This window comes from Apteryx rowi, unplaced genomic scaffold (genome assembly GCF_003343035.1).
Source record: "Apteryx rowi isolate R43461 unplaced genomic scaffold, aptRow1 scaffold_434, whole genome shotgun sequence".
NCBI lineage: Eukaryota > Metazoa > Chordata > Aves > Apterygiformes > Apterygidae > Apteryx > Apteryx rowi.
The window spans coordinates 276748-299377 of record NW_020450688.1 but is presented as its reverse complement, the minus strand read 5'-3'; the positions used below and the strand labels follow the sequence as shown (position 1 = coordinate 299377).

General features: G+C 57.4%; 1 protein-coding gene across 1 annotated transcript; it reads left to right on the top strand.

Moving 5' to 3' along the window:
• The first annotated feature begins 1445 nt into the window (after window positions 1–1445).
• LIF (LIF, interleukin 6 family cytokine) lies at window positions 1446–6303 on the top strand. The gene is made up of 3 exons (XM_026076574.1): window positions 1446–1511; window positions 3633–3817; window positions 4130–6303. The coding sequence occupies exons 1-3, from the start codon at window positions 1493–1495 to the stop codon at window positions 4562–4564; spliced, it is 639 nt and encodes a 212-aa protein (XP_025932359.1). The 5' UTR covers window positions 1446–1492; the 3' UTR covers window positions 4565–6303.
• Window positions 6304–22630: the final 16327 nt, after the last annotated feature.

The following is a 22630-nucleotide window of genomic DNA, read 5'->3' as shown; positions in this document are numbered from 1 at the left end:
CACCGGCTGGGGGACGCGCGTGGGGCAGGCGAAGGGGCGGCGGCGGCCACTGTTGCGCCACCGGCCCTCGCCTGTGGCCCCAGCAGGTTTCGCGCTGCCAGTGCAAACAGGGCGCAAACTCGTCAAACCTGATCAAAAGTTTCAACCTGGCATTCCCCAAAAGGGGGAAAAAAAACAAAAAAAAACAAAAAAAACAAAGAAAAAAAAGCCGCACATCGGAGAAAAACGAAAGTGGCTTTAACCTGTTCCTGTCCCCGTGGGGCCGGCAGAAGGGGTTAAAGGCTCTTTTCGCTGCCTCTCCGCTCCGGCACTGATTTTTGCACCTTTTAACTAAGCGGAGCATCATGCTGGCCTCGGGGCTGCACAGCGGGTCGTGGCAGGCCGGGACTGGGGTGGCAGGCGGGCGGCGAGGGGCCAGGTGGGAGCTGGCAGCCCCGCACTGCGAAGGGTTAACGTGCGCGCGCGGGGCCTGGGGGCTGGTCCAGCCTTGCCCACTGGTGCTGGGTGGGTTTGTCTCTTTTCCCCAGCAGAAAACAGAACTTTTCTCCTGTTCTTTTTTTTTTTTTTTTTTTTTTTGCCCAAGCAGCACTTTTGCAAGGGCGCAAGGCGTCCGCTTTTTTCGCTCGAAAAAGGCGTTCCTCATCCCCTGCCCCCGACCCCCAAAACCGGCAGCCGCTGCAAATAGCTGCTGGCGGCTGAGGGGTCCCAACAGCACTGAGCCTGTCGCCCGTGGCGCGGGGTGGGAGGGACCCCTGGAGCGGGGACCCTTGCCCCCCTCCCTGGGAGCACGCCGTCACCTCCTGCCCCCCCATTTTTTCCAGAAAAAACGAAAATCAAATTTTTTTATTTATTTTTTTTTTCACCCCCTCCGCCGGGGTGCCAGTTTCCTTCTCCGAAGGAGGCGCCGGCGCACGGGGCAGCCCGCGGGGCGGCTCGGCCAAGGGGAATCACCGGGGGACACAGGGGGGTGAAAGTGATGTGGAAACATGATTCACGGTGCTGGCACTTGGTAGCGCCGCGCGGGCCGTCGAGCCGCTCGCCGCCCCGTGCCCCCGCGCACCRGCCCCCCAGGACGCCCGGAGGTCGAGCGGCGAAGAAGGAAAAAAAAAAAATCCGTGTGCTTGCTGTGGTTTTTCTTTTTTTTTCATTTTTTTTCAATCTGCCCACTTAACCGACACCCCCCCCCCCCCAAGCCCTGTGCGTGAATAAACCACAATCCCGGTGACATCAACTTTATCAGAAGTTTATTTCTAAGAATCATTCACGATTTCCAAAGCCCTTTACTTCCTGATTTACAGTTTCAATACAAGTAATGATAGTGTTTCTCTGCTTTCCCCCCCTCGTCCCCCCTCCTCCCCTTTCTTACAACACAGGCTCACTGGAGGACCGGTATATAAACCAAGAGAAGTCCCCCAGTATGAACATGAATTTCTGAAAACCTCTTCTGCCAGCATCAATCTCTATTAAAGTTGCTCCCGGGACACAGCTCACAATGAAGTTCGTGCCGGCAGGTAAAAAAAACATCTTTGTCGAACCTATTTCGTCCTTTCCCCCTTCCCACCCCCCTCCCCCTTCCCCCGGCTTTTTAACTTTGGTGATGTTGAAACGAACACACGCACACTTTGTCTCCGGCGCTGCCGCTCGCTGCCGAGAGCAAACCCTCCCGAAACTTTGCTTTTCCCCGGGGTTAGCATCTCTGGGAATTGGCAGCAGGGAGGAAAAAAAATGCCTTTCTGGCGCGTTTCAGCCAACATCTGGACACTTATATAACTCGAAATACTTCCAAAAAGGGTGTGTGGGGGGAGAATCTTGCTTCCCCCCCCCCCTTTTTCTTTTTCTCCTCCCGGGTCTCTGGATGCTGTAAAAGGCAGGCAATTCTTGCTTAATTAGAGGCAACTAAGAAATCCGAGAAATGAGGAAGCTGCCAAGTGCAGACGAAGCTTTGCATGGAGCTGCGCTGAGCCCGGCGCAGCGAGCACAGCCAGAGCGGGGCTGCCGTGGGTGCCGCCGCTGCGGGAGCCGCCCGGGGTGGGCCAGGAGCCCCGGGGCAGCGCCTGCCCCCTGCCTGCAGGAGGGGGCCTGGCCCCCGCTAGTGCCCACGGCGGCCGCTGGCACACGTGGGTGCTCCCGACCTCACTCTGCCCAGCTGTGAAATGGGCAGAAGGAAGCAGGAGGGCCGGCACGGCGGGGAGGGTCCGCGAGGTCGAGGCCGCACACGCCGCGGGCCTGGCTCCACAGGGAGGAACTGGGTCACCTCAGTGCTGCCGCCTGCGCTTTACGTGGCTGGGGCCCTCCTGCTGCTCGCTGCACCGCCACTGAGCGCGGGCAGCAGTGGGTAGGCAATTGCAACACAGCCAGGTAAGTCCTTCCCCAGCTGGGCACGGGCGTTGCTGCAGCGAGGGTAAATAAAGCGGTTATTGTGTTCCCCGGGACCTGCGGCAATGCAGAGGCTCTTACAAGTGCAGACAATTTCGGCACTCGTCAGAGCCTGGGGCAGCTTTTGGCAGCGGCATGGCAGTGCTGCGTGGGGGGGCCGGAGGGTCCCCGCGCTGCTGGGACACCGGCTGCTCGGCCAGGATGCTCACGGGGTTGGAGCAGAGCGTGGGGGGCTGCATGGCCATGCACACCAAGACATTTGCCGGGGTCTGGGTGGCTTTTCTCCGCAGCCACCTCACCCCGTGGTCGGGGTGCTCCGGCCAGCAAAGCGGGACACAGGTTTCCCCACTGGCATGCAGGTGTGACGTGCTGGCAGGGCGGCTGGCGAGAGGCAGGGACGAGGGCTGGGATTGCAGCCGGAGCTGGAGGTTCGGGCTGGCGCCCCAGGGATGCCGGCTTGGGGGGGGGGCCCATGCACTTGGGGGGCAGCGCATCCCCCTTGCCCTGCCGGCAGGAGAGACCCTGGGGCCACCCAGCCAGGGCGACCCAGCTGCACCCAGCTTGGCACTCAAGGGAGCGCTTGTTCAGCAGCCAGGGATTTCCTGGCCCACGTCACCGGCAGCTGCGCTGGCTCTTCCCAGGGCTCCTTGGCAAGTGACCACTGCCGCTGTGGTTGTGTCACCACGCTGGCTTTGCAGATGGGGAAACTGAGGCACGGCCCCCCCGGGGCCCCCGCGCTGCGCAGAGGATTAAAGTGAAAGCCTCGAGGAGGTTTCCTGGCTGGCACCTGGCTGAGTCAGCGGGTGCCAGCGCCAGGGTGGGGCCCCACTCCTGCAGGATAACGGGGAGGAAATCGCTTTGCATATTCGATTAAATCTGACAGGCCGTCACCGGGCAGTTGCGAAATGTGGGAATGCCAGCGGGCGCCCCACAGGGAAGGAGGGCAGGGGAATTCCTGCCGGGAGCGGGGCTGGCCCATGGGCAGGTGAGGAAGCGGGGCTGAGCCGAGGTGGCGGAGCGGGTGGCAGCATGGGAGCGCCAGGCAGCTGGGAGCGCTTTCCCCAAGAAAGGAGGAAAAGCAAAGCGGGAAGCAGAGGCTCCAGGCAAAGCCCAGCCTGGCGGCCTCCCATCCGAGGTGCTCGGGGCCAGTCCCACTGGTGGCACCGGCTGGGCTCGGGGTGCCCGGGGCGCCCGTCACCGGGATGGGCGCTGTGCCGGGGACCTGCTGACCCTCTGCTCTCTCTCCCTGTGCCCAGGTGTCTTCCCCTTTGTGGCCCTGCTCCTGCTGCACCGGAGGCTGGTGGCCGGCCGGGCCTTGCTGGTGAACAGCCCCAGCACTGGCTGCCCCATCAACAGCTTGTGCCGCTCCAACGTCCATGAGCAGACCCGCAAGCAGGTCGCGCTGCTCAACGCCACGGCCCAGGACCTCTTCAGCCTCTACGTAAGTGCCTCTCGCCACTTTGGCGCCCGGACTGGGCTGCGAACAGGGTTGCCATGGGTGCCGGGGGAAAACCCATTAAAGGCGGCAATGGTAGTTCTTGGCGTGGGGGTTCGTGCCGGGGACATCCTGGGGACATGAAAGTTGAAGCTGCTGAGCTGCAGCACGAGCCAACCACGACACCCCTGGGTGCTCGGAAGGAGGGTGCCCAAGCTGGGGCAGCATCGGGGGCAGGAAGTGCCATGGGGCAGTGACCTGGGGGACGGGGACAGGGTGGGCGGCCAGGACCCCTGGTGACGCTTGCCTGCCCCCCAGCTGAAGTGCCAGGGAGAGCCTTTCAGCAGCGAGACAGACAAGCTCTGCAACCCCAATGGCGTCTACTTCCCCACCTTCCGCGTGAACCGGACAAGCGAGAAGGAGGTCATGGTGGCCATGTACAAGCTCTTTGCCTTCCTCAATGCCTCACTGGGGAATATCACGCGGGACCAGGAGGAACTCAACCCCACAGCCAAGGAGCTTCTCGACCGCCTCCACAACACCACCAAGACCACACGGGGCCTCATCTCCAACCTCACCTGCCTGCTCTGCAAGAACTACAACATCTTCCAGGTGGACGTGAGCTATGGAGAGAGCAGCAAGGGCAAGAGTGCCTTCAAGAAGAAGCAGCAGGGCTGCCAGGTGCTCCGGAAGTACGTGCAGGTCATCTCCCAGGCGGCTCGCATACTCCTACCTCACCTGAGCCCTGCATGAGCGCATGACCCGTGGCACCTCTTGCCCTGCCACTGGGCCCAGAAAGCCACAAGAGGATTCAGAAAGGATGGTTGAGCCAAGACTCCTTCAAGGCAGACCTTGGTGCTGGCACCTGGCAGGGGGGACAGCCGGCAGTGGGAAGTGGACTGAGCATCCCTGTGTCCCCACCAGTCCCTGGCTCACCATGGGACCACCACCGCGTCGCCTGACCCCCATAGTCCTTCCCTTCCACAGTCCCCCTCGCCTTTGTATTTATTATCTCCTCCTGCTCTCCCGTCCCTCCTGCCCTGGCACCGGCCCCGTCTGCCCCTGCCCTGAGCTTTAATTTATTATTTGATGCTCCACAGGGGTAGCCGCAGCGAGGCTGATGTCACAGGGTATCCATGACTGTGCTCGGTGTGCTGCAGAGCACCGGGCAGAGCGGCCGGGCACCAGGCAGGTGTTCCACACCAGGCTGGACGGGCCAGTCCCCACGGGGTGGCCCTGGCCATCCCCGTCCTCGCGAGGCCCATGCCGATGGGAAGGTGGTTGGACCCTTCACTTTGGGGTCTTGTAAATTTTGTTAAAAACAGGGAAAATAGCAAGGGTTGTCCTCAATCGTGAGAGGTGCTCGGAGCCGGAGGAGTCGTCACACTGCCAGGAGCAGGTCGGCGAAGCAGAGAGCGACCCGCGAAAACGCCTGAACCGTTTAGCCAAAAGCCTCCTCTTCCGACGAAAATGGGATTTGGCTGAGCGAGGCCTGGATGTGAGCACCGACGTCCCCAGGACACGGTGCAAAGCAGCTGCCAGCGGCGGCACGAGGCTGTGCCACGCTCCTGCTGACCGCTCCGCTCTGCTCGAGCCTGGCGTTTCAGGCCTGGGAGCACTGGGTGTGCACCAAGAGGGAGCCCAGATCTGCTGTGCAGATGGGACCCCCCCAGCCCCGTGGCGAGCCGGGAGCAGGCAGCGGAGGTGCCTGGCACGAGACCATGGACTCCTGGGTGCTGCACGGCCGTGCCGCCACTCGCACCCGGCTGAGCATGGCCCTCCGACGCTGGCTGCCTCCGGCACAGCTCCGCAATGGCCTCAGGGATAGGGTCTGGAGCCAGCTCCTGCGGCTGCAGGAAGGGCGCATCCGCGTGGTGCCACAACCAAGCAGCTCTTCCAGGGGGCTAGGAAAAGCACTTTTCTCCTCAAAAGGGCTTTAGGGGCCTTTGAATGCAGCACTGGCCCATTTTGCAGGGCCGTGGCTGTAGGGGATGAGTGTGGCCCCGGGGGACAGTGGTGCTGCTGCTGCCGGACAGTCCCACGGAGCTCTCAGAGCTGATGCCGAGAGTCGCATCAGGGTGCCGAGGATGGCTGGAGCCCCAGGACGGTCAAGGCGGGAGCCGGCGACTCCTGGTGCTGCGGCTGGCGCAACCACGGCCTCGCCAGGGGGTCTTGCCGGGGCCCGAAGCAGGGAAATTGGCCCACGAGCCAACTGGTCTTCCCAGGGCTTTCTCCCGGGGTCTGGGTGCTTTGGGCCGGCACTCCGCTCCTCTTCCTCACTCTTCATCCCAGCATGGAGAGGGACTGGCCAGGGGGCCTGGGGATGCGTGTGATGTGCGCGGTCGCGGGCTGGACTGCAAGTGCTTATTTATTTGCTCGGGGATGCTGGCGCTGCCATGTGTGCATGCACGTGAAAAGCCCAGCGCCCACCAGTTGTCTGACCTGGCTTTTAATAATGTTATTAATATAATAATAATAATTAATTAATAAGATCTGTGATAATATATATAGAGAATTCTATTTAAATATTTATTTTTTTATACTTTTTTAAAAAATAAACACACAGAAATGGACCGTCTTGGGCTCTTCTTTGCTGGGGTTGACAAGCGCCGTCCACTGCCGTGGCCCCATCACCCAGCAAGTGGCATCTCCTCCAAAAAACCCTCTGGGCCAAGCTCCATCCCCAGCCTGTGAGCACCTACTGGGGCCAGGCACAGCCCTGTGAGGCTGGTCCCTGTGACGGCAGGCCCCCCCCTTGTGCCAGGGACTGTCCCGCCACCAGGAAATTTCCCACCAGGAATGGTTAAATCGGCACTTGGCGGCTCACTGCCGGCAGCGGGGCCAGAGCGGGAGCTGCCGGGCACCCGGGAGGTTGCGTGCGAGCGGCACAGGGAGCCAGTTTTTGCAGCACTCTGTAAATACCGGTAGTGCCAAAAGATGCAGTGCAGAGGAGCCCCGAGGCGCTAGAAAACCCCAGATCCCGGCGGGAAGAGGCAAAGGGAAGTGAATGTTGGGGAGGGGGGGCAGATAAAGTTACAGCCACTTCCCAGACTCCCAGGCAGTCCTGGGAGAGGCTTGAAGGAGTTTAGCCTGGGCCAAGACCACCTAACGGGCAGCAGCAGTGCGGGCCCTCGCAAGCGCCCCGCGTGGGGACGGATCGGTTAACAAGGGGCTGATTATCCGAGACGCTGAAGCAGGATGATGAAATTTTCCTCCTCCTCCGGAGCCCTCGGGCCTCCCGCCAAGCCTCCCCGGCATGAGACAGCGAGCGGATGAGCTAAGATCCTGTGTGATCATCTCTCGTGTCTCGGAGGAGCCCTGGCAAAAAATAATCGTTAAAAAAAAAGAAAAGAAAAAGAAGAATTCCCCTGGCTCTGGAGGACGTGCCCCGGTGAGCCACTCTGCCCAGGTCGGGGCCTGGCCACCACCTCTGCCCGCTGAGCCGGGGCCACGGGAATGTTCATGCCAGCCACTTGCCCGGCGGCGCAAGGGCCACTTCACGGGATGGCGATGTCACAGTGCTGCTGTGGAGCCAGCGCCGGCACAGCCGGGGCCAGGCTCGGCCCCAGCTCCGCTGATGACCCATGGCACGAGCCCCAGGGTGATGGACCCCGAGATGGCTGCAGCTCGGTGCCTGTGAGCCCTGTGGTGCTGCCGAGCGAGGGCGCGTGGCCRGGGAGCCGCGTGGACGCGAGTGTGGGAGCCTGGGAACACCCCGGCACGCTAACAGGACCCTTCAGCGGCTCTGCCGGGGACCCCGAGTGCGGGCGCCTGCCGGAGCAGGGGGGACGAGCGTCACCTCGCTGGCAGGGATGGCCAAGCAGGCACAACCAGGGGACCAGCCCGGGCACCCGCCAGCCTCTCATCCCTGCATCCCACAGCATGCCATGGAGGATGCTCGTGGCAGGCGCTGCAGCTGAGCTTGGGGCCAGCGATGCCATGGGGAACCAGCCACAGCATTGCACGCCGCGATTCACCCCTCGGTCTCATCAGGATGGTGCCCTGGGCTGTCGTGGCCTGTCCCGCCACGTCCCTGGGGCGGGAGCGGACTGGGGGTGGTGGGCGGCTTGCGTGGCCCGATCTCGCTCGGGAAAACCCAAGCGCTGGAAAGCGCCGTTGGGAGCCGGCATCTCGTGGCACTCGCACAGCAGTGAGCAACGCGGCACATCTGGGTTTCTCACGCTTGCTTCTAACGTCCCTCCTCAACCAGATGGCAAAAATAAATAAATAGAATAAATCAGAGCCTCCTGACACAAATGGGGAGCTCACGCCCGGGCTCTGCGTTTCATGATTCGCACTGGAAGACGGTCAAACACCAGAAAGGACGATGGGTTCACTTCTCCCCGGTGCCGGGTCATTCCCAGTTAAGACTCATTAGTGGCCGCCCAGTGATTAACTCTTTCTTCCCCAAAAAAACGCGGCTCCTGCCGAAGCGTGTGTGATCGGGAGCAAAACTGAAAACTCGCGCTCCTGGGCTGAGTTCCCCTGGGTCTCCGGGGTCAGGGCTGGATGCGGCCCAGCCAGGCCAGTGCTGGGGCCAGTGGCACATCCCCCACCGCCGCCGGCTGCGGGGACGGGGCCCGCGCCCCAGCCCTCTGAGCCGGGACGCGTCGCCCAGCGCGCTGCAGACGTCCCAAGCTCCAGGGGGATGGAAACAGCTTTCAATGACATCAACAAATGTCGGATCCCACCCAGCTGGCGTTTCGGGAGACGGGGCCAGCACTGCAAGCGGGACGCAAGGCTCGTACAGGATTGGGGGGAAGAGGCGCTGCAATTTCTCCTTGGGGACCAGCAGGACATGATTAGCAGTTGCACTTTGGACACAGGATGGGTGAAACTATTTTGGCAGGCGCAGGAGCCAGAGGGGCTCTGGGGAGCCGTACGTCCTAATCAGAATAATGCCTTCGCGCCGATAACCAGCGTGGTCTCGGCAGCAGCGCGCCGTCCCCCCGCCGCAGATCAGCGCTCCTGCCCTGCCTTGGGGGAGTGCGGGACGTGCGGAGCTGCTCCTGCCCGCGGTGAAGTCAGTGCCGTTGCCTGGGTGTGACTAACTGACCTCAGCCCGCGGCCCCCGCGGGGTGCATCATGTGCTCACTGACTCTCGCCTAACCCGGCCGGCTGGGGCTGCACCGCTGCCCCGGGCCCCCGGCGAGACCGGACTCGCTCTCTGTGAGCCGCAGGTGCAGGCTCCCTTGTGCAGGGGGCACCATGTGCCCGCCCAGTGCCTGCATGCATGCACCAGCAGCCCCGTGTGCCACTGAGCATGGGCTGCATCGCCCTGTGTCCTGTGCTGCTCGCCCACCCGGCACCTGCATGCATGCACCGGCAGCCCCATGCGGTGCTGAGCACGGGCTGCATCACCCTGCATCCCGCACCGCTCGCCTGCCCGGCACCCCGCTGCAGACGGGTCCCCTTGGCCTCTGCAGCAGCGCCCGGGGATTGCACCAGCACACTGTATCGGGCTCTCCCTGCTCTCTCCCCGTGCAGTCAGCCCAGGGGCAGCATGTCGGACCTTGCCCTGCTCTTCCCTGAAAGGTCCCTTTGGACCCCAAAAAGGTCCCCCAAAAGAGTCAAGCTGCCCTTGCATCCCCCCTGGCTTGGGTCTGCGTTGGGCTGGCTGCGGGTGCAATGGGGATGGTGGTGGCTGGTGGCGTCCCCCCAGTGCGCCGTGTTGAGCGGCCAGCTGCAGCAGCACAGCAGGGGTGTCCCTGCTGCCCTGCCATCATAGCCACCCCAGAGCAGATGCCTGCAACAGTGCCCTGCCGGGAGGCTCACTCGGTTCGGCTCACCCCCCGCAAGCTCCACGGCAGGGTCCCGGCTCTTTAAGGTGCCCCGACCCCAGAGCTGGGTCCTAGCGGCTCTCCAAGCAGGGAACATTGTGTTCACAGGGCTGGACCGCGGCTCTTTCTCACCGGCTCAAATTGGCTGCCGGCCTGAGCACGGAAACGAGATCCGAGCCCATCTGAAATGCATTCGGCCCTGGGCATCGTTACTGCAAGAGCAGATGCTGCTGCAGGCACCGAACCACATCACAGCCCTGCGGCGCGGGAACCGCGCAGTCACATGGGGAGAAACAGCCCTGGCCCCAAATGGCTTAAACGCCTAATTGAAGACCAACCATGACAAATAAACAACACAATGGGCTGGAGGCAAGACGAACGCAACGTGCTTTGCAGGGCCCCGCTATGAGTGTGGAGTCTGTGCCACGCAGGGGGATTTGGCACAGTCCGGGAGTGCAGCGGGGCCGAGGCGGGCTGGATCCGGACCCCCCCCCCCACCGCTCCCAGGGGAGTAACTCGCTGTGCGACGCTGCAGGAGCTCGTGCTGGCTCAGAAACCCGTCCTGGATGACACATCCCTGAGCACTCCTCGGAGAGCCTTGTCGGCCGCTTTGCAAAGCCAGTGTTTCGTCTCCCCGCGCCTGCGCCCGGCCCGCGCTCGCCAAGCTGCAGACACGGCAGCGACAGCGAGGGGAGGAAGAGCGCGGAGAGGCAGAGGCTCACCAAGCGGAGAGCCACTTCCTCGCCGCAAGGCTGAGCGCGCCAGGGGTGCCAGGCTTAGGCAGCTGGAAACGAGCCACAGGGCCATCGCTGCGGGTCACCACTGCAAAGCCTGGCAGTGGCGGAGCTGGCCAAGGAGCCCGCAGCAGAGGCAGCCAGCCTGTGTCCCATCTGGCGCTGGGGCCGCAGCCAGGTGCCCGCGCCCCTGTGCCATGGCAGCTCGCGACACCCTTCTCCTGCTCGCCCCTGCAGCCCAGCGCTCGGAGACGGGGCCGGGCTGCTCTGCCTCGTCTTCCTCCTGCCGGCAGCACGGATGGCGAGCGCTATCGTGCAGTGCAGCAGTACTGCTGGACAGGGTATCTGATCTTGGGAGTTATCTCAGCACAGCTATCTCTGCCTGCCCAGAAACAGAAAACATGGAAACTGCTGCAGCTCTGGGTTCTCTCGCCACTGATGGGGGAGCCCTGATAAAGCGCTCAGTATGCAGAGGCTGATAAGACCCTGATAAGATGCACAGCATGCAGAGGCTCCCAGGCAGGCGCTGTCGGAAAAGGAGCAATTGTCCCAGCTCCTTCCGGCATGGCAGCAATAGCCAGGGAAGGAGAAGCCATGGGATCTCATGCAATGTTATATGTCCCTTACAGACCATTAGCCCAAAATGCAGCAGGACCTGCAAGGTTGAAGGTAGTTGAGGTGCATCTGCTTAACGGCACCATTTCAGGTGGCCTGTCCCTACGTAGCCCCCGGCTGGGGAGGGGAGAAGGCAGGGCTCGGTGGGAGGATCTCGCCTGGGGAAAGGATTTGGTGCTTGAGGAAGCTGGAGAGGCTTGGCAGGGGCGAACAGTTGGGAGCCAGGAGCAGGCTTCGCGGGGAGAGATCCCGGCTGGGGCTGGCTGGCTGGTGGGAAGGGCTCTGCTGGATGGATCCCGGCCCCAGGGACCATGCGGGCCCCAGGGCAGAGCGGATCCGCAGCAGCCAGCAGAGCCAGGGCAGCACATCCAGGCCGCAGGGGCACATCCCGTCAAAGCACCCCGTGCCTGTCCTGCTGCTGCGGCTTGCGGTCCCCGGTGCTGAGCGGCAAAAAGGGTTGTGACATCCTTGGCTGCACACCAGCATTGCTCTGTGGGAACACAAGACCCCGCAGTCATTTTTCTTGCAGAAACAAAGAGAAGAGTCAGATAATTAGCAAAGGAGGCGGAGATTTCCGGAGAAAGAAAGAAGATGGAAAATGGAAAGCAGAAATTTCTTTCTATGTTAAAGGGAGACAGCAGAAGAGAACAGCTGTGAGCGAAGCCATATCTGCCCGTCTCCAAAGTTTCCACCTGCTCTCCGTTTTCCCCAAGGTTTCTGACCCCACGGATCGGCAGTACCTGCAGCTCAAACTGGGGGACATGCGATGCTGTATTAGCCCTGGCTCACTGTTTCCCCCACGTCACAGCAAACTCCGGCAGGGCTGCAACGCTGGAGACTCCCAAGCCGCAGGAGCCACGGCTGGGCTTGGGGCACCACGCTGCCTCTTCCAGGGCGAAGGCCCAAGAGCAGGCACTGGGACCAAATGAGGCAATGTACAGGACAAGCCAGGCCTCACATGTGTCTCTCCGGCAAGCCAGGATTCGGCCCGCAGCAAGGACAGTCCCTGTATTTTGGGGGCTGTCTGTTAACTCTAGTGAGGTCTGAGCCACACACGCACCTTTAAGGCCTTGGAAAGAGCCCATTCGAGGTGGGAAGTGGTGTCCCGGCCCATCTTCACCCCGCTGCTGGGGTTTGTCCCCGGGTGCCAATGTGGCCGTGCACCTTGAAAGCCAGCCCAACGGGCTCCCCTCCGGCAGCAACTCAAGGCACTCGTGGGTCAGCCCAAAACAGCGCCGTGCCGGCCCCCACCCTGAGCTCACCCCTCTCAGTGCCTCCCACAGCTGAGCACTGGCTCCGCTGAACTCATGCCATGGATGCTGAGTATTTCCCCCTTAAAGCTCTGGCTTTAACTGCGTCTGGGTTACATTTCAGGCCTGAGCAGCTAACTTGCTAATTTATGGCGCTAAATGAAATACTTGTTTATGGGGTTACCAGATTCAGGTCGTGCTCTCTTCTCCCCAAAGACCGGTTCTTTTTGTGTTGTTTGCTAAGAAAACAAGGTGCGTGTGCAATCGTGCCGTGCGAGTGGCTGCACGCGCGGGGCTGCCAACCACATCTGACTAAGGGCCTGAGGCTGCCAAGATAGGACGCCTCGACACGTCTCGCAAAGACAGGAGCCGGAGAGGGACCGAGGCGCAGGCGAGCGCCGGCGGCATGGCCTTTACTAGACGTCTGCGACTCTACCTCCCGGCTGCTGCGGCCCCCCTGAGGCACAGACCTGTCGGGAGCCAGGCCTGACTCACTCTACTGCTCCTAGAAAGATTTCTGCAGTTACGTTTGCTCCCGGCCCAGCCTGGCATTTCCCGTGCCTGCACGGGGCCGTAGGGCAGGGAGGGCAGAGCCGCCGCGGCCGGCTCTGCACCCTGCGGAGCCCCTCCAGGCCCCGGGCTCGCCAGCCCCCGGGGGCGAAGCAGCCTCCCCTTTTTGAATCCTGCTGCCAAAGCGTTAAACCCTCCTTCAGCCTGGCCCCCTGCGACGGCGGGCTGGGGCGAGCACAGCAACTCTGGCAGTGGTGGGACAGGACCCGGCACCGCAGGCAACATCCCCGCTCCGGCAGTGGTGCCGGGGGAGCCGCCTGGGAACATCGGTGTTGCGTTGCATGCATGCTCGCCTCGTAGCCAAGAGGCAGCCTGGAAGGAAACGAGCCCCAGCTGTGCCTCTGCACGGCTACCGTGACCGAGCTCTTCCCATGCTGGGTCCCGGGCGGCTGGCAGGAGCGAGCCGCCCCACTGCCCCGGAGCAGGGCCACCACGAGCTGCAGTTCACAGCTTAGAGACCTGCAGTGCTCCGGCCCAGGGCTGCTTGCAACGCCAGTGCGCTGCTGCATCGTTAAAGTGCACAGCATTGCATATATTTCATCCGAGGTCCGTGCTGGCGGGGGAACCGCGTGCGTCGGTGCAGGCCCAGCCTCGCGCTTGCAGCCCTGCCTCGGCGCGCGCTCGGCGCCGCTCCGGTGCCATGGTGCGCGGGTCTGTTTATGTCTCTGCGTGTCTGTGTGCATCTGTGTTTATATGTGTGTTTATGCCTGTGTGCGTGTGGCTCTGTGTGTGTGGCGGTGCTTCTGGGTGTGTACGCGGGCCTTTTCACATCGGCGTTTCGGCTAACCTCGTAGAAAACGAAAACAAGCCGGGAAGCCTGGCAGCTGTTCCCCGACCCCAGCTTCAGCGCTGCTTCCAGACAGCCAGCAACCACAGGGCTGATGACCTCGCACACACACTTCCCTTCAGGCCTGCTTAATTGCGCCGTCAGATATGCTGAAACAAAGGAAATTAAAGAATACGCTGATAGCAATAAATATGTGCTAGGAGCAACAAGAGGCACTTGGCCGCCCGGGCGTCTGGGCGCCGGCCCCCAGCGGGAGAAGAGGCTCGCGGGCCGGGGGCGAGCGCCGCAGCCGCCACCGCCGCTCGCCGGGACGGCCTGGCCGGGAGCCCTCTGAAAGCTGGGTGGGCGCTGGCAGAGCCGAGTGAGTGCGGGAGAGGCCCCGGGGCGACGCGGGCCGCCGGCGGAAACGTTGGATGCCTCGCGGAGACTTGCGGAGGAGCTTGCCAGTTCCCTGGATTTTTCCCCTGCCTTTGCCCAGATTTTCTCGAACCAGTCACCCTGATCTTCTCCAGCTGCCTGGCCATCGGTGCTGCTCCGACATCCACGCCGTGCGGCAAAGCCGGGACTTGGCAGGCGGGAGCGCTGTCCCGGGCCCCGAGGGGCAAGGCAGCCTCAGCGGCAGGTAACACCAGGGCGCAGGCACGGGGAGAAGTGCGCACTGGGCCCTGTGCGGGCCGGCGAGGCGGGCAGAGGGCGTGAGCCGCCAGCAAAGGGGCGCCACGGGACGGCAGGGCGGAGGACGCTGCCAGCTGGGGCGGTCGGCAGCAGGGCTGGCCCCGGCGGGTGCCGGAGCGGGGCTGAGCACGGGGCTAGGCGGCAGGTAGGGCTGCAGCTCGCGAGGCCCCTGGACCCTCTTGCTCCATGCCCTGGCCCGTGGGACTCCTCCGGCGCTGCGCTGCGGGAAAGCTGTGACCCAGACAGCGGGCTGCTGAGCATGGTCGGGGCGAGGAAAATGCGGCCTGCCAGAAAAGATGGAAAAGCCGGGCAATTGCTTAGGCGAGGGAAGGTGGGGTGGGAGCGCACAGCTGTTGCGCAGGCTGCGGCGGAGTGGAGCGGTGTAATCTCTTCTCCGTCAGCGGTGGGTGGGACAAGGAGGCCTCGGCTCCAGCCAAAGCGAGAGCGGCTGAGGGGAAGTTTTCCTCCGGTCAGGCTGGAGGTGCTGGATTTGCTCTGTATGGGAGCACGGGAGGTCACAAGGAAGAGGCAGGAGGAGGAGGCGCCGGTCAGGGCCAAGCGCGCGGCTCCGTCCCCGCTGCAACGCAGCCCCTGGAGGGGCCCGTCCCGAGCAGGGTCCCGCCATCCCCACGGCTGTGGCGTCTGGGCAGCACCACCCAGCTCCGCACGGGGCAGCCGCTCTTCGAGCCCAGCGGAGACACCAGCCATGCAGGAGCAGCCAGTCCGAGGGCTTAAATTTAGGCAGCACATTGGCTTTGGGGGTGTAAATCCCTTCCGGAGCTGGCAGGTTTTCCAGCTTCCTTACAGCAGTGTCCACGCCGCTGTAGGAACGTGCCGAGCACCCGTGGTGGCTCTGCCTCTGCCGAAGGCCGCGTCATGTGGCTCGCAGAGACAGGCTGGGGAGACAGATCGTTTTTGGCTGAAAAACTTCTTTTCATAACCACAGTGGAGGAAGTAGCCAGCTGGGCAGAAAATAGAGGCAGGGCAGTTCCCTAGAAATATCCAAACTCTTCCAAAAAATAACCTGAGGTAATAACTCCCCGCCCAGCCCTTGCGCACGCCCATCGGGGCAGCAGGATCCATCTTTTATCACCATGGTCCCCCGGCTCTCCTAGCTAAAAAGCCAGCACGACTCCAATATTCTCCATTTCTGGAGGCAATTTCTGCCCGGGCTGGTCCAAAAAGGGGCATTCCTGCAGCACTCATTGGCGTTTTGCTGACGACGAGGCAGGGAGCAGCTCGGTGTCCACCCTCCTTGGGGCACGGGGTGCCCCGGGCACGGACGAGGCACCGCAGCTTCCCTTCCTGGGAGCCGGAGGGGAAGGAAACACAGCGGCCGCGCGCCCCAGAGGGTGCCTGCGGGGCTGGTGGGAGGGCGCAGCGCGCCAGCAGCCACTTCCGCTGCTCCACATGGCGACGGTGCACAGCCGGCTCCGGCACACGCCACGGCACAGGCGTGCCAGATGCGATCCTGGCCCCCGGGGTCAGTTCAGTCCCAGCTGCCATGCGCCCTCCAGGGCTGGGAGAGGACACGGGGGCCACGTCACAAGTTCACATCAGTGCTGTTAACTCCTGGGCCCCGAGCCCTGGAGCGGAGGCCAGRATTTTGGGCAAAGTGAGTGCATCTCTTGTGACAGGGCCCAGGAGCAGCAAAGCAAGTCAGCGCTGAGCCGCAGTGGGACAGCACGCGGGACACGCTGACGAGCCGGGCAGGGCCTGAACGGGAAATCCTGGCTCCTTCTCCCTCTTTGCAGAGCTATTGGTGCATTTAGGTATTTTACATGCATTAAAATGGGTTGCCGGCAAGCCCAGGGCATGGAGCCACCCCGCCCCCGCCGCAGCAGGGACGCTGGTTGCCCCGCGGCTGCCTGCTGCATGGCCGGACCGGCTCTGCCCAATGTGCCAGGTCGAAGCAAGCTGGCTGCGGCCCCGAGGTCCCGCACGAGCTGGTGATTTCCATATTCCCCTTCCTCATACCCAGGCGCGTCCCAGGAAAGGAAGCTGCCACCAAGAACAGACTTGCCTTGCTCTCAGCGTGGGGAATCTGCACCCTCGCTTTGCTGAAGAGTTGACTCTTACTTAGAAGGTATCAAGGCTTCTTTGTGAGGTGGTGCCTACTGGAGGGGCAGCTGTCGTGGCTGGCCTCCCTCTTCCTCCCTGCCCACGCAGACGGGTTAGTCCCTTGCAAAGAGCTGCCTGTTCATGCGTTTCCTCAGCAAAGGTATGTTCCTTGGCGCCGGAAATAGGCAAAATAGCAGGTGGGCCCCTAAGAACGAAGAATATTTTTCCCCTCCTTCCTCTGCTTAAGTAGGTCAATCCAGCCCTCGCTGTCTCCTGGAAGAAGGGACTAGGCCTGGGCGAACGTTATCACTGTTGTTTTTCTGTCTTCTCCAGAAAATGCCAGCAGAAGAGGCTGAAAAATCCAGCCCCCATATACTACATATTCTACAGGCTCCTAGAGCTCCGTATGGAAGTGTCATCCCACAAATCCTCTACTAGCCATTTTTTCCAGCAGAAAAGTGACTTTCCGAGGAATGGGCAATAGTCACAAAAAATACCTGAAGCTCAGTCCCTTGAGTGATTTCTGCATGTTTTCACTTGCTCTTATCTGCTGTTACATGCCAAAAACTCTCCTCACCCAGCTCTCCCCTGCCATCACCTCCACTCCCAAATCAGCCATCATCCAGGAAAGCTGGGTTACGCACGGGGCCAGGCAGGCAGGAGATGGCCCATACACTTCTCCGGAATGCTGTATACACTGGAGGATTTACAGGGATCAAGTCTAATCTCCAGGATCACCAAACCCAAAGAAAGTGATTCTTTGTTTCTGCAGAAATACTGAACATCAGCAAAATTCTCATCTCTTGTTGCACCAGTAGGCGATGGCTAAACCTCATATTAGATCAAAGGAGCACAGGAACTGCCAGATCAGACCTAAAGCCCATCTAGCCCAGCGTCTGCCTCTGGCAGTAACTAACACCAGACACTCCAGAGGAAGGTGTAAAGCCTTCTGGGCATGTGGATGTAAAATATTCTGTTCCATGCACGAGTTCTTGTCATCCCATACAAAGGCATAGGAGCAAGTCCATGGAGAGAAAAATAGATTAACATGCTGGATGGGTTTCACACCCCGCCTTCAAAGACCAGTGTTAGTGGGGAGGGTCCCTCCGTGGACAATGGAGAAACAGAGGAAAGATTTCCTTTAGCGTGATTCAGAAGAAGAGTCCACCTCCACTCTGAATCACCCTGGAGAAGAGCTGCTCTCTGTTCATTGACCAAACAGGGAGTTCAGGGCTGATAGCCTTCAGCTAGACACCTCAAAGTAGGGGTGAATGCTCTGTCAGAAAGGGATTCGGCTTTCAGCTTTTGCTTCAGTGAAACATCCTTCTACAGGCACCTCTCTTAGATGCTTCCCTCAGATTCAAAATGTCACCAGAGTACATGACTGAGATCCAGACCACAGACAAAAGTAAGACAGAGCCCAGCAAAGCGCTGAATTTAGCAAAAAACTCATTTATCAAAGCCCTGCTTCACAAGGCTCCCTAGTGATGTTCCAGATTAACAGACAAAATTTTTAACTAAGCTAAATAGTTGCAATATTGGAAATGCCAGATAAGTATCTGATGACAGGACCTTGAAGATCTGAGATCTCTGCCACTGCAGGCTTGTGTGACCTCAGGTGAGTCACTTCCAGCTTAAATTTAAGCTTCTCTCTCCTGTCAAACGGGAATAAAAATGTCCAACCTCCTTTGCAAAGAATCTTGTGATCTGTCGATGAAATAAGCAACAATTGATGGATTAATACAATTATTATTGGAAAGCAGAGGAAATACCAGTTACAAAATACTGAAAATCCCAAGGCTGCCCATGAGCAATGCTTCCTGCAACGGTGAGCCACACAGCTCTGACAGTGCTGTTGTAAAGCCCTCGTGATGTAATGAATCGACGGGCTGCCGTTGCCTCAGTGCTCAAGTAAACTAAGCGGCAGAGCGTTGGTAGACAGCGACTTCAAAGGCATCCTTACATCAGCAAAGCCACCCCGAGCATTTCCGTCGACATGACCAGTCGCCTTGCAGGTTCGCGGAGTTTCACACACTGCGCTCCAGGAGCAATTATCACAGCACTTGAGTCATGAGAAGCCTCATTGACCATTCCTGAGTACTTCCTTTGTCCAACGTGGAAGGATGCCCAGGCAGAAATATCTCACTTGCACATCTAACTCTCTTTCCTAACAGAGCGCTCTGTTGCTGGGCTATAGGGAATTTTTGTCCCCGGCTTCTTGACGTGATCCTTTTCAGACAGAAAATCCTGACTCATGAAGCCATGACGTTGAATATACTGCTGTGTAAGGCCTGATACAATTAGAAATTTGGCACGGGCTTACTCCTAATCCAGCCAAGGAGAATATATGCATTTTTTGAGAACTGAATATTTTTATTTTCCACTCTTAAGCGAAAGGCATAGGAGGGAAGCCTTAGCAATGTCTTAGTAATGAGGGTCACCCAAATACAGACAGTGTTTCCCACTGGATAGTTTAATAAGTGAAATGAAAAAATAATGGTTTTCCCTTTTTTCCTTTGCAATCAGTGGCCAAATATGCTGATGCTTTTCCGGAATGAGCAGCTGCCAATTTCAGAGAAGAAAATCTCTTGTAGCCAAGTACCTCAGCTCTTACATTCTCTAGAACAGCCTGGGAAAAAGAAAATAGGCCAACCAATCAGCTATATGACTTCTGAACCTAAGTAGGTAATGGCCCTCTGAACACCAACAACACAGGAAGCTTGCTTGCAAACTAGCATTTCTTTTAAAGCAGAAAATCAACACATCCATGTCAAATCCTTGTTCACGCTTGAACTTTCTTTACAGAAGTATTGGAGGTTGACTGTGGGTCAGATTTTGAAGTCATCCAAAGCTCTGAAGCACACAGAGCTTCCCCAAACTGTACGCAAACAGCAAGCATCTGTGGATGACCCCATCTGGCCTCATCCAGCAGGTAGAGAGAGGCTGAGAGCATTTGCTTTCATGATGCTTTTTGGATATTCCTGGCCTAAAGCCTCAGGTTAAGCTCTCTAGGCAGTACTTTGGAAACAGAAAGAAATTGCTGTAGGGTGGCTGGCCCAGTTCTTTTTTTTTTTTTTTAACTTCAGTGTAATTCCACTGCGCCAGTAGGGAAACCAGGTAACAGCCAAGCAACCACATGCCAAAGGAAATATTTGGTTGTGAACAGACAATTACGCTTCGTCTTTACGGTGTGCTCACCAGTACCTTCCATGCGTCTGGAATTTGGCCTGATTCAGGACCTCTTTACCATGGAGTAACACCATGATTCTTCAGGGAGCTTTGCCCTGTGCTAGTGCTGGGCTGAAGCTTCCTGCCCCACTCAAAATCAATCTAACTGGAGGTCATGGCCAAAAAGAGAGGTCCTTGCCCCCTGCCTGAGTATTTGAGGAACGCAGTGGTTGTAAACTCCCTGTGCTTTCCATTCCTACTCTCTACTTCAGAGACACAGCTAGGAATCTCCAAAGCCCTGCTGATTCCCAATTTTATGGCCTAATAGCAATGACCGATGGCATTTAATGCAGGATGGAGCAGTCTCCACTGATTACGTTCCAGTCTTTTGCAGTCGTGCAAGTGGAGGGAAGATATTTAGGCTGCCAAGCTGTGGCAGAGGACAAAATCTTTTTTCCAGCTGAAGATATGTGAGAAGAAAAGAGCTCAGCAAAAGTCTCGGATTCCGGGGTAGCTTAACTGGAACAGCAGAGGGGAAAAAAATAATCTTTTTGTGTATAAGCAGAGCTCATTTGCTTTGGAAATACTGCACATTAATGCAACTGCAGCTTGAGATGCTGCTTTATTAATGCTGTGGAAGTATCTAGAAATGTCAGACAAGATTTAAGCGCTGTAACAGTAGGTCCTGCAAGGGCTCGTGAGACGTGGTTCCTGTCCCGAAGGCCAGCACTCTGAACTGGAGGAGAAGGGAGGGGGTCAATTAAGGTCACAAACAAGTGAAAGCCCTCACTGGGGCATGCACAGACCTCTCCTGAGTCCCAGTACTGTGCCTTACCCACTGGGGCATGCAGTTTCAATTTACTCTTTTGACTTAACTTTTAAGAAAAAGTATTCAGGGACAAAAAGCAACTGTCCTCCTTGTTCTCCTAACAATTCCCTAAACCATGTTTACATCTGTACCACCTGCTCTGGATGACATTCACGGTTTGGAGGCTGGCAAAGACTTGGATAGATTGTAGCCAACTCAAAATGCCACTCTGTTTTCTAGAGACATCATTTTCCTGTGTTTTAGACAGTCCTACCCTCTGCTACTGAAAAAAGGTCTGTGTGATTCAAGGTCAATTTGCTGCACAAAGGAGTTGGGTTTCCTGTTATCAAGCCTAGACTTTCATCAGAATAAACATCCCCTCACTGCACGTCCTGTAAAGAAATACAAGTAATATAAACGGAATATATCAAGAAATGTCTATAAAGGAAACCACTACCTTATATCTGCCTACCACAGCTCCCTTCTCCCACTGACATGTGCTTTCCCAAAGTCCAGGGTAGGTCTTGTGTGCTTTCTTCTAAATAGCAGTAACGGTCCTTAAACCTGCCTGCAATATGCTTAAGGGTATGTCTTTTCAGTAACAAGATCCCCTCCTTAAAAACATGTTAAATGCAGAGCTAAATCCATTAGCTAATGAGATAAGAAAATGCTTAGAACATATGCACAGGGAATTATTAGCCCTTCTAAAACAAACCATGCAAATTAAGTGAGGACAGTTGTATTATTTCTGTTACAGCTGGGCAATAGGATCCACTGAGATTGTGTTGAATCAATGGAAATTTTACAGCTAGTGTCTTAAGAACTACTTTTCTAGCATTTAAATGACAAATTTTATAGCAAGATATTTAGAAAATGTCACCAGATAACCAATCGATTCTGAGTTAGAACAGTATGTTACTGAGGCTCAGGGAAATGCCATACAAGTATGTCTGGCACACAGATACCCAGGGTGGTGCTTCCTATGGAAAACTCCTATGAGACTTTGGAATCTTAGTCTCAGTTTAAAGGAAAGATATACATGCCTGTTTGACTTAAATTAGCTTTGGAAACCACTTATGGAAAATGTGCCAGCTCAGATGCAAATCCCTCTTACTTACCTCGTGATGACAACAAAAGGCTAATGAAATTTTACTCATCCATTAACAAAGACGACTTTTAGCACAGCTACACACATGGGTGGGATGCCATTGGGGTGACTTTATGCTTTAAGTACAAAGATCCTGGCCCCCAAGAATGGCAACCTTGTGGCATGACAAATGCAGCCACTCTACTACAACAGGCCACAGCTGCATACTTCACCTGCTGACTAAAGAGGAAAAATGCAGAACCTTCAAAAATTAAATTACCAGTCAAAATCCTGAGGTGGTAATCTCAAGGAATGGTTCTTCAGAAAAAACATTATTATTAGAATTATACTCATGAAAAGCACTACTTAACTTCTAATCACTTTCATAGCAAGGTATATCCAGAAAATGATAGCTTACTTGGACAGTATAACAATATGATTTTTGTATTACCACCCCAGATAGAGGTCTCTCCATTTTCCACTGAAATCAATGGCAAAACTCTAACTCTCTGGTTTCAAGTGTAAAAGAATTTTCATTTCTCCTCTTCATGTGTTATGTTTTGTTTCTCCTTTCTGCTTTCCTTACAAAACTGAAAGTAGCAGCAGTCAGATTAGACGATTTCCTAGACCACACGTAGCAGTGGAAACCCCTAAAGAATCATCAGTTTTCAGGTGAAAACTGAATATTGACACCTGTCCACAAGATTACTGTACAGTACTAGAAGTTGGGGGTATTTTCTTGTTGAGGACATTATATTTAAGGATGTGGTTGAGACAATGGTAAACACTTTCCGTTTGACTTCGGCTTGACTTTCAGTTTGAAACACAGATACTACTGTTCTTGTTAAACACTATCCCAGAAATAAAGAACGATTTTTGGAAGCACCACCAACCTGCATGTGGCTCAGCAGGTGTAAGGATATCCATATTGCATCAGTTAGAAAGCCTGTGGTCAGGAGAAATGAGAAAGGGTTCCTCTTCTCCGCTGATTTTCTAAAAACGCTGTGAAAGATTCACTTTCCCCTCACAGAACGTTCCCAATATTCTGGTTTTTAAAAATCGCTTGCAATCTTAATTGCTGTTCATATCTTTGACAGATCAAAGGGAGGATGTCTGTGATTCTTTGTATTACTCATTGTTGTATTAGCACAAAGATCACATATTCATTTATTTTGGTTTAAGAGGTAACAGTCTCCTTTCACTGCACGCACATAATTACTGTAAGTATTCAAGGGACTTGCCGAATGATGCATGGGGGGAGGAGGAGAATCTTTGAAGAAAATT

Coding starts and splice junctions, on each gene's coding strand:
- LIF (XM_026076574.1), top strand. Junction 3,818..4,129: donor AGGACCTCTTCAGCCTCTAC/GTAAGTGCCTCT, acceptor CCTGCCCCCCAG/CTGAAGTGCCAGGGAGAGCC.